The 9,672-nt window shown below is 40.7% G+C and overlaps 1 protein-coding gene across 1 annotated transcript; it reads left to right on the forward strand.

Moving 5' to 3' along the window:
• The first annotated feature begins 223 nt into the window (after positions 1-223).
• LOC148874072 (acetolactate synthase 2, chloroplastic-like) lies at positions 224-3,002 on the forward strand. Its single transcript, XM_088963681.1, has 2 exons — positions 224-2,367; positions 2,585-3,002. The coding sequence occupies exon 1, from the start codon at positions 342-344 to the stop codon at positions 2,355-2,357; it is 2,016 nt and encodes a 671-aa protein (XP_088819807.1). The 5' UTR covers positions 224-341; the 3' UTR covers positions 2,358-2,367; positions 2,585-3,002.
• The last annotated feature ends 6,670 nt before the right edge of the window (positions 3,003-9,672 follow it).

Here is a 9,672-nt window from a genome sequence, read left to right on the forward strand (position 1 = left end):
GGAGGGGCCGAAGCTGATCTCGGTGGCGAGAGGAAACCGATAAATTGTAAACCAATTGACGTGTCGTAAAATAGGTGGATTAAATTAATAAAATGGTTCCGGAGTGCAGTGGCTCTCATTTTTTTCAATAAAAATATAAATAATGTATATTTTATTAGACAAATAGCCATAGGAATTTGCCATGAAAATCCTTTGTCGTTGAGCGGTTGAGCCCTAGATCCTGATCGTTCAAATGGTCCAGCTCCAGCTCCAGCGGTGGCGTCACTGACGGGCTCTTCTTGTACGTATCTAGATATATACATCTGCCCTGCATAGGTCTTTCTTCCTCCGAATCCATTTCGATGTCATCAATGGCGTCTACCTCTGCACAGCTCTCCCTCTCAAAGCCCTCCCACTTCCCTTCCTTCAATTCGCTGAAACCCCATTACCAGATCTCGCTCCCCCTCTCGACAAACCACCAGAAACCCAGTTCCTTCTGTCCTCTCTACATCGCAAACAGCCTCTCCGACGGGAAGTCAAAACACTCCACCGCCGCTGCCCCCGCCACTGCCACTGCCTTCACCACCGCTACCATCACCACCTCCCCCTCCTCTCCATCAACTTTCGTTCCTCGATTCGCCGCCGATGAACCCAGAAAAGGTGCCGATGTGCTCGTCGAAGCTCTCGAACGGGAAGGTGTAACCACTGTCTTTGCCTACCCAGGTGGAGCGTCCTTGGAAATACACCAAGCCCTCACCCGCTCCTCCATAATCCGCAATGTTCTCCCCAGACACGAACAAGGTGGCATCTTTGCTGCAGAGGGTTACGCTCGTGCGTCGGGCCTTCCGGGCGTCTGCGTTGCCACCTCGGGTCCCGGTGCCACCAATCTCGTCAGTGGCCTTGCTGATGCCATGCTTGATAGCGTGCCTCTGGTTGCCATCACCGGGCAGGTTCCTCGCAGGATGATAGGCACTGATGCTTTCCAAGAAACCCCGATCGTCGAGGTTACTCGATCCATCACCAAGCACAACTACCTTGTGCTTGACGTTGAAGACATTCCCCGTATTGTGCATGAGGCCTTTTACCTAGCATCTTCAGGTCGTCCGGGTCCGGTATTGATCGACATCCCGAAGGATATTCAACAGCAGCTGGTTGTTCCCAACTGGAATACTCAGATGAAACTACCCGGTTATCTATCCAGGTTGCCAAAATCGCCAGAGGAGGCCCATTTAGAGCAGATTCTTCGATTTATATCTGAGTCCAAAAAGCCTGTCTTGTATGTTGGTGGTGGATGTTTGAACTCAAGTGAAGAGCTTAGACGTTTCGTTGAGCTCACAGGCATTCCAGTGGCGAGTACTTTAATGGGTCTTGGAGCTTACCCCGGATCAGACGATCTATCTCTTCATATGCTTGGAATGCATGGTACTGTTTATGCCAATTATGCTGTAGACAAATCTGATTTATTGCTTGCGTTTGGAGTCAGGTTTGATGACCGTGTGACGGGAAAGGTTGAGGCTTTTGCTAGCCGGGCTAAGATTGTTCACATTGATATTGACCCAGCTGAGATTGGAAAGAACAAGCAGCCACACCTCTCGATTTGCACTGATGTAAAGTTGGCATTAGAAGCGATAAACAAGTTGATAGAGGACAAGCAACCTAAGCTCAAGTTTGATTTCTCAGCTTGGAGGAAGGAGCTTCATGAGCAGAAGTTGAAATTTCCATTGAGTTTTAAAACTTTTGCGGAAGCTATTCCTCCCCAGTATGCAATTCAGGTTTTAGATGAACTGACGGATGGAAATGCAATTATAAGCACTGGGGTTGGGCAGCATCAGATGTGGGCAGCCCAATGGTATAAGTATAAGAGGCCACGCCAATGGTTGACATCAGGCGGGTTAGGTGCCATGGGTTTTGGATTGCCAGCTGCGATTGGGGCTTCTGTTGCCAGACCTGATGCCCTTGTTGTAGATATTGATGGTGATGGAAGTTTTATCATGAATGTCCAGGAATTGGCAACTGTAAGGGTGGAAAATCTCCCCATCAAGATCTTGCTTTTGAATAACCAACATTTGGGTATGGTTGTTCAATGGGAGGATCGATTCTATAAGGCAAACCGAGCCCATACATACCTTGGCAATCCAAGAAACGAGTCTGAGATTTTCCCAAACATGTTAAAGTTTGCAGAAGCTTGTAATATTCCAGCTGCCCGTGTGACAAAAAAGAGTGAGTTAAGGGAAGCTATGAAGAAGATGTTAGAGACCCCTGGTCCATATTTGTTGGATGTCATTGTACCACATCAAGAACATGTGCTTCCCATGATTCCAAGTGGTGGGGCCTTCAAGGATGTGATCACTGAAGGTGATGGGAGATCAACATATTAATTCTCCAAAGGTAACAAATCTGTATTGGTAGTTTTGTGTTTTTTAGTCTAAATTCAAGCTTGATATAGAGGCACAAGTGGTATTTTGTTTTCATAAGTCTATTGTTATAAGGTGTCCTTTGTAGCATGGGAAAACTATATGGATTTTCTTCACATATTAACCTTCTTGGTTTTTAATTGGTAATTAATAGTTTTCATTATTTAATCTGATTTTACTTCTGTTTGTAGACTTCAGAGTTTCTTTAGAATCTTTAAGGGGCCATTGCTTGGTGTAATGATAAAATCTCGAACTGAGAAGTGTGAGAATGCAGGTATGAGTCTGAAAGTGTCACTTACTTTGTGCAAAAGAAAATGCCAAATGTTAGGACCATATCCAATCTACCCCTCCCAAGTTCCCATACATGTAGAATTTTTAGATGCCGTTACCCTTGTAAAGTTGTAATGGCTATACTGTCTGGAGTAGAAGCAAGTTGGAGAGTAGCTATTTTGTTTTACTGCTGAAAAATAGTACATTGTTCTGTTTTTTCTCTGATGAAGAGACAAAGTGAAACTGGAGTTGTCTCTCAGATAGCTTAGCTAATAGAAAGTCATGTTTTCTAGCATTCATTCACTTATCTACTGAAAATTTATATGCTTATTTTCTTAACTTTACAGTTTTATCTTAGCAAATAGCTAATGGTAGATAGAAAATACTAGAAAATTTCCAAACATTGCCACTGGTGATGAGAAATAGAGGGGAGGAAATGTCCTGTATTCTCAAGGACTTCAGACACATCGCTGAGATGCCAACCAGCTGGTTGGTAAGATCTCCTGTTGGTCATAGCGGAGACTTGGGATCGAATCCCACCTGCTCCTGGGTTGGGGGATGGGGTACCCCCCGTTATGTAGCCCTTCAAAAGATATAAAAAAGGGACTTCAGACACATCATAGTTTAGTGATTGTTTGATGTGCTGGTCATCTTAGCTTAAATTTACAAATTGATCTGCTTAAGTCTACTTTTGATGCTTCAGCCTTCTCTGTCTATTTCAGAACGATGTTTAAGTTATTCCAAATTCAACTAATTCCGGTGAATGGGGTTTGTTCTTTACAAATTCTTAGCTTTTAGTTGGATCTTTACACATTGGACTGCATTGTCATTGAATTCAACAACATGAATTAAAGTACTTTATGAACAGTCTAGGGTTAAGACTTTGGTTAGCCCAAGATGTTGTCAAACCGAGTGACGATGGACCTCCAAATAGTATGCAATGGTGGAGGCTAGAAGGATCTGAATCAAACTGGGAACGCATAAGAGGTCCCTTAGCTTACTTGCATAGACACTTGACCTAGATTTTCCCAGAAAATGAGGATGGAGTCAATGGACAGAACGTAGGAGAGTTTCTAGAAATCAAGAAAGAAGGGGAGACAGAACTGATAGGTGGGTTAAAGATGATATAATATGCATTGGTTGAGTAAATATAAATAGCTGGTTAAAGAGGATTGCAAGAGTAAAAATAGAAAAAGAAAAAAAAGGAAAACAATGGGATAATAGAAAGAGAAATGCATTCATCAAAAAATAGAAAGAGAAATGAAGAGGTGGATGAGATGATTCAATAATTCAAAAAGAGAGCAATGGGAAAAAAGCAAATTTGAGAATAATGACATAGATTCAATAAACTAGTTTTCAACAAAGAAATGAAATGCTTATTTTAAAATACTGATTGGTCCTAATGGAGTAAGCACCATTAGGTTTCTCTAGAAGTTGTCAATGGAGACTGAATTGGCACTTTTAAAAGCTTAGAGTATAACACCAAACCTTGAAATTGTAAGAAACAATTCAGCTTTTTATTACTGAGATAAAAAATAAAGTTCAACTTTTTAATTTGATAATTAACTCAAGAGTGTATTAATTATAAATAGAAATGTACATAGCTTACAATATACCCTCCGGGAGGGTAAAAATTTCACACTCCCAAACCTAGACTTTCACATTGCAATTGAGTCCAAAAAAATATTCCCTAGGAAATGTATCTATTAGATACATTCTTTGGCTTTTAGTCTACGAGAAACAAACAAATATTTGTCTTCAATTTCACCCTGAGGTAAATAATTGGCTCCCCGGGGTAACTGTAGCAATTCCCTCACCCATGACTGTTGTCAATGTCATCTCCTTTTCTAGTATTTGGTCAAGCTCCAACATGATCATGTCCATCTTTGGTCGCCCTTTCCCAGCTTAACTCATGCATTGAAGTGTCAAACTTATCAGATCCTTCATTCCCTCCCTAAAGTGAAACTGCTGGTAGCTAGGCAATGATCCACAAGATTATTTGAACATAGACGTGATTCTATCTTCACAAAGTTTGAGATGTAATTAGTAAGAAAGCTAAAAATAAGTAGTTTATATGTAAATATGCTACAAATGAAGATGCAAACTTCTTAGGTTCACAAAAACAGTCTAATTTGCACTTGGCCACTGAATAATTAATTCTGATGGAAAAATATCACCTTTCTAGTACTAGCAACAATTGCCCCATGTTTAACAAATCAAGTTGACCACATACAAAATGCCTTGAATTGTAACAACAAAGCATATTCCAACAGCTTCAATGCAAGCAAGTGTTTACTTTGAAAGATATTGAGAGGCAAAGGACTGTGAGAGGTAATACAAGGTGTAAATTCCTGGTAATTGAAAACTAATCCTTTTTGCTTGGGATTTTTTGGTTTCCAATATTTTTAGGTTCTGAGCACCAACACACTGAACAGCTTTGTTTAAAGAAAATGTGTATGAAGATGCTTATTTACCCACTGGATCAAGATTCCCAAGGAATTGATCTTTAATGCCTCTTGTCCAGTTATGAGTTCCAGAGGAAATACCCCAAAGCTATACACATCTCTCATTTCAGAGAATTTTCCTGATTCTCTCACCCTAGCAAATAAACCCATGGTTTATCTAAAAAAGATGAACAAAAAATACTGAGAAAAAACAGCCACATAAACCTAGGCAAAAGTTTAGAAGGGAAGGCGAAGATACTCAGGATATTGGAAAACATAGCCACCCAGTCACTCAAGATGAAGGCTCTGGATCTCCGGTTCTTTCAAGCAGCTTATAAACCCCTGCATATGCAACTTTAGCAATGAAATTCTCATCAACCAAGACATTAGATGTTTTGAAGTTCTTGTGTGCTAAAAGGAGGTACTAGACCATGTAAGTGGCATATATCTGCACATTTTAGATTTTTATATAAACGTCTGCATTGTTTGATTCATCTTTTTCCCAACAAGGTCAAGAGACTTTTTGGTTGGATTTACCAGTATCTACCTTTAGCTGTCTCTAGAGCTATAGAAAGTCTGTTTGAACTCTAGCTGTGTTGTTGAGCCTTGTGCAGTATCTGTCACACATCAAATTACTAGTATATATGTATTTTTTTTGAGACTAAAAAGGTAAAGTATTTCATTAATAGTCTTAAAACCATACAACTATGCAGACCCCTGTACAAAGAGAATCTGTACAAGTGGAAATAAACCAGTATACCAAAAAAAAAACAGCCCCATACCAAAAAAATTATGAACTCCTTACAAAAAGGAAATCATGATAAAAAAAGAACATGAATGTCTATTTTTGAATAAAGGGTGATTTGTCAGCCTGGAAGGCACCATTCCTGAGATCCTTTTTAACACCATTTCTTTTGTACTTTGTCTCTCTTCAAAGCTTCTGCTGTTTCTTTTTTCTTTTTTTTTTTTCTTATTTCAACAAAACTTCTGCTGTTTCTTTCACCCCCACTGTCCAAAAGACTGGTGAAGGGAGGATTTTCCAAGCTAATTTTCCAGCCCTGCTTAATCCACTCAAATACCAAGCTCCAATGAATTCCTTCACATCAGCTGGGAAGTACATCTTAATCCCAAACCAACTCAGCAGTCTTGTCCAAATCCAATAGGTGAAATCACATTGAAGTAACAAATGACTACTATATACGTATTTTAATGAACACAAACATTATTAATGTTTTCCACAACTTGAAACTTACCATAGAGATGACTGCATATGCTTCCATTGGGAAATATTCAAAAACCAGCATTTGAGAATCATCTTGGAAGAAACCCAGAAGAGTGACTAGGTGTCGATGCCTGATCTCTGATAGATAAAGTACATGCTTGGTCACATAAGCTATCACTTTGTATTTGAAATCTTTGTACTTTAGGTTGTATAAATTTGAAGTAGAACAGTGAACATATTTTCAGAGAGATCAGCTCTAAATTTTCCTCTAGTAAAACATTCAAGAGCAATAACTTTTCCTTCAACAAAGTAATTTGGATATTCAGGGTCTGTTCACACGACAAAAGATCCACAAAATAGCAGATTTGTGTACCCAAAAGAACCTTGGCTTTGTGTTCCTCAAGGGAATTCTTTTTTTTTTTTTTATCAGTAAAAGTGATTTTATTAAGAAGATTAATGGATTTAGTACAGAGAAAGAGTAGCCTCGGCTACCCCAATAACTTCAAACTCCATCTAGGACTTGCTTTACATTTTACACCTGAGCCCAAAAACAATGTACCCAATTAGCCCCTTGCTAGCTGGTCCGCCAATCCATTTGCTGCTTTTGGAGTCCACTGATATGATATTTGTATATCCTTTGTAAAATGAATAATTTTCTTGATCTCATTTCTGAATACCCATGGAGTCTTCCCATCTTGCTTATGACTACTTTGGAGTTGCCTTCTACGACCAACTTCCTCACTCCTATTTCCATGGCTTTTTGTATTCCGAAGACCACTGCTTTCAGTTCAGCTGTAATTGAATCACCCCTACCAATCGGGCCTGAGTACAGCCCCACTATTGTTCCCCTGTCATCTCTTATGACCCCACCAATTCCAGCCACACCTGGGTTGCCAAAGCTGCTCCCATCAAAGTTTACTTTGAGGAATCCAGATTCAGGAGGATCCCAACTTCTTAGAATATTCTTTTTTGCAGCTGGCGAGGATGCTACAGTCCTCCAGTTCCTTATTATGTCATCCATAGTAAAATCTGAAAATAAATCCATAGTTTTCACCCATGAGATTTTTATCATGATCCCTTCTATCAGCAATTCCTTACACCTTTTCTTCCCTTAAAAAATTCTCTGATTTCTTTCCTCCCATAACATCCACAGTACTGCTGCCCGTGTGCATCTCCACAGAGTTCTTCCTCTTCTTTTTGGCCATCTGAGTGTGGGGGCTTCAAACAGTCTTCCCAAGCTCACAGGGGTGTCCCACCTGCGTCCAAAAAGAGAAAAAAACCAATCCCAAATACTACTAGCTACAGGATAGGAAACAAATAAATGAAGAGCAGTTTCACCATTTGATTCACACAAACAACACCAATGAGGTGAAAGGCACCAACCAGGCCTCTTCCTCTGCATCAGATCGCAAGTGTTAATTGCACCATGGTAGACTTCCTAGCAAAAAGCACCTACTTTAGGGGGAACAGGTCGACACCAGACTTCTCGGACTGGGAATTGGACCCCAGAGTGGTTAGAGGTTAAAGTCTTGAAGAGGGACGCACAATTGAACACTCCAAGGGGGTTAGGACTCCAGATTCTAGTATCTGGCTTGGCAGGATCAATGAAAAACCTTTCAAACAGCTGAACAATAGAGGACACCAAATCCAACTCAGAATCTCTCACATTTCTGCGGAGACCCAGATTCCAATCAACACCAAATTGTGAAGGAGAAGGGGAAAGAACCTAGCAACCGGATTGCCCTTAAGGCAATGCAGATCATAAATTGAAGGGAATAAGGTCTTTAAAGAAGAGTCACCCACCCATACGTCTTCCCAGAATTTAACTTTGTTACTTGAATTGAAATCATACCTGACATGATTGAGAAACAAAGGTAGGATTTTGTGAATCGCTTTCCAAGGAGAAGCGTTGGAAGCTCTGTAAGACACTCCAGCATCCCAACCATTCGCAGATGGCCCATTAATGCTAGTCACAATCTTGTGCCACAACCTGTCTGTTTCCTGTGGGTATCTCCATAACCACTTTCCTAATAGAGCCTCGTTCCTTTCCTTCAGCCTTCCTAACCCCAAGCCTCCATACTCTTTCCTCCTAGATACTATGTCCCACCTCACTAAATGACCTTTCTTCTTCTCTCCCGGTTCCCACAAAAAATCCCACATTATTTTCTCCAATATCTTCTCCATAGCTTGAGGCATGCTAAATACTAAAAGGTAATAAACAGGAAGGTTTGCTAGGGTAGACTTAATGAGGGTAATCCTTCCCCCCAGAGAAATGTAATTCCTCTTCCATGCAGCAAGTTTCTTTTCAAACCTTTCCACAACTGGATTCCAAAACTCTATGCTTTTGGGATTTGCACCAAGGGGGAGGCCTAAATACTTGAGTGGCCACTCACTTCTTAGACATCCTAATTCCTCAGCCCACAAGTTAACATCTTCTTGTGCTAAATTGACCCCTGCCACCTAACTCTTATTAAGATACACCCTCAGATTTGTCACCTTTTCAAATAGTTTAATCAACACCCTAAAATTTCTTGCTCCTGCCTCATATCCAGCCTCACAAAAAATAATAATGTCATCCGCAAACTGTAGATGAGTTAGCACCACCCTCTCCCTCTCAACTTTCCAGCCCTTTAACACCCCCATCTCCCCAGCCTTCGAAATCAGTCTATTTGAGGACCTCAGCTAATATGGTGAAAAGGAAAGGAGATAAAGGGTCCCTTTGTCTCACTCCTCGCCAGGCACCAAAGAAATCCTTGACTGCACCATTCACTAATACTGAGAAATGAGAAGATTGTAGGCACCCCTGCCACCTAACTCTTATTAAGATACACCCTCAGATTTGTCACCTTTTCAAATAGTTTAATCAACACCCTAAAATTTCTTGCTCCTGCCTCATATCCAGCCTCACAAAAAATAATAATGTCATCCGCAAACTGTAGATGAGTTAGCACCACCCTCTCCCTCTCAACTTTCCAGCCCTTTAACACCCCCATCTCCCCAGCCTTCGAAATCAGTCTATTTGAGGACCTCAGCTAATATGGTGAAAAGGAAAGGAGATAAAGGGTCCCTTTGTCTCACTCCTCGCCAGGCACCAAAGAAATCCTTGACTGCACCATTCACTAATACTGAGAAATGAGAAGATTGTAGGCACCCTTTAATCCAATTGCACCATCTTGCTCCAAACCCACACTTCCTTAAAGCCTCAAGTAAGAATTCCCAATCCACCAAGTCATAGGCTTTTTCTAAATTCAGCTTGCACATAATACCCTTCCTTCCAGTTTTCTTAAAATCCTCCACACATTCATTAGCGATGAGTATTTGATCTGAAATTTGTCTATCTTGA

The sequence above is a fragment of the Nelumbo lutea genome, chromosome 1 (genome assembly GCF_056320005.1).
Source record: "Nelumbo lutea isolate HS-2025 chromosome 1, American lotus-T2T, whole genome shotgun sequence".
Taxonomy (NCBI): domain Eukaryota; kingdom Viridiplantae; phylum Streptophyta; class Magnoliopsida; order Proteales; family Nelumbonaceae; genus Nelumbo; species Nelumbo lutea.

Bases quoted from the DNA above. Each gene is read 5' to 3' on its own strand.
- LOC148874072 (XM_088963681.1), top strand. From the start codon at position 342: ATGTCATCAATGGCGTCTACCTCTGCACAGCTCTCCCTCTCAAAGCCC.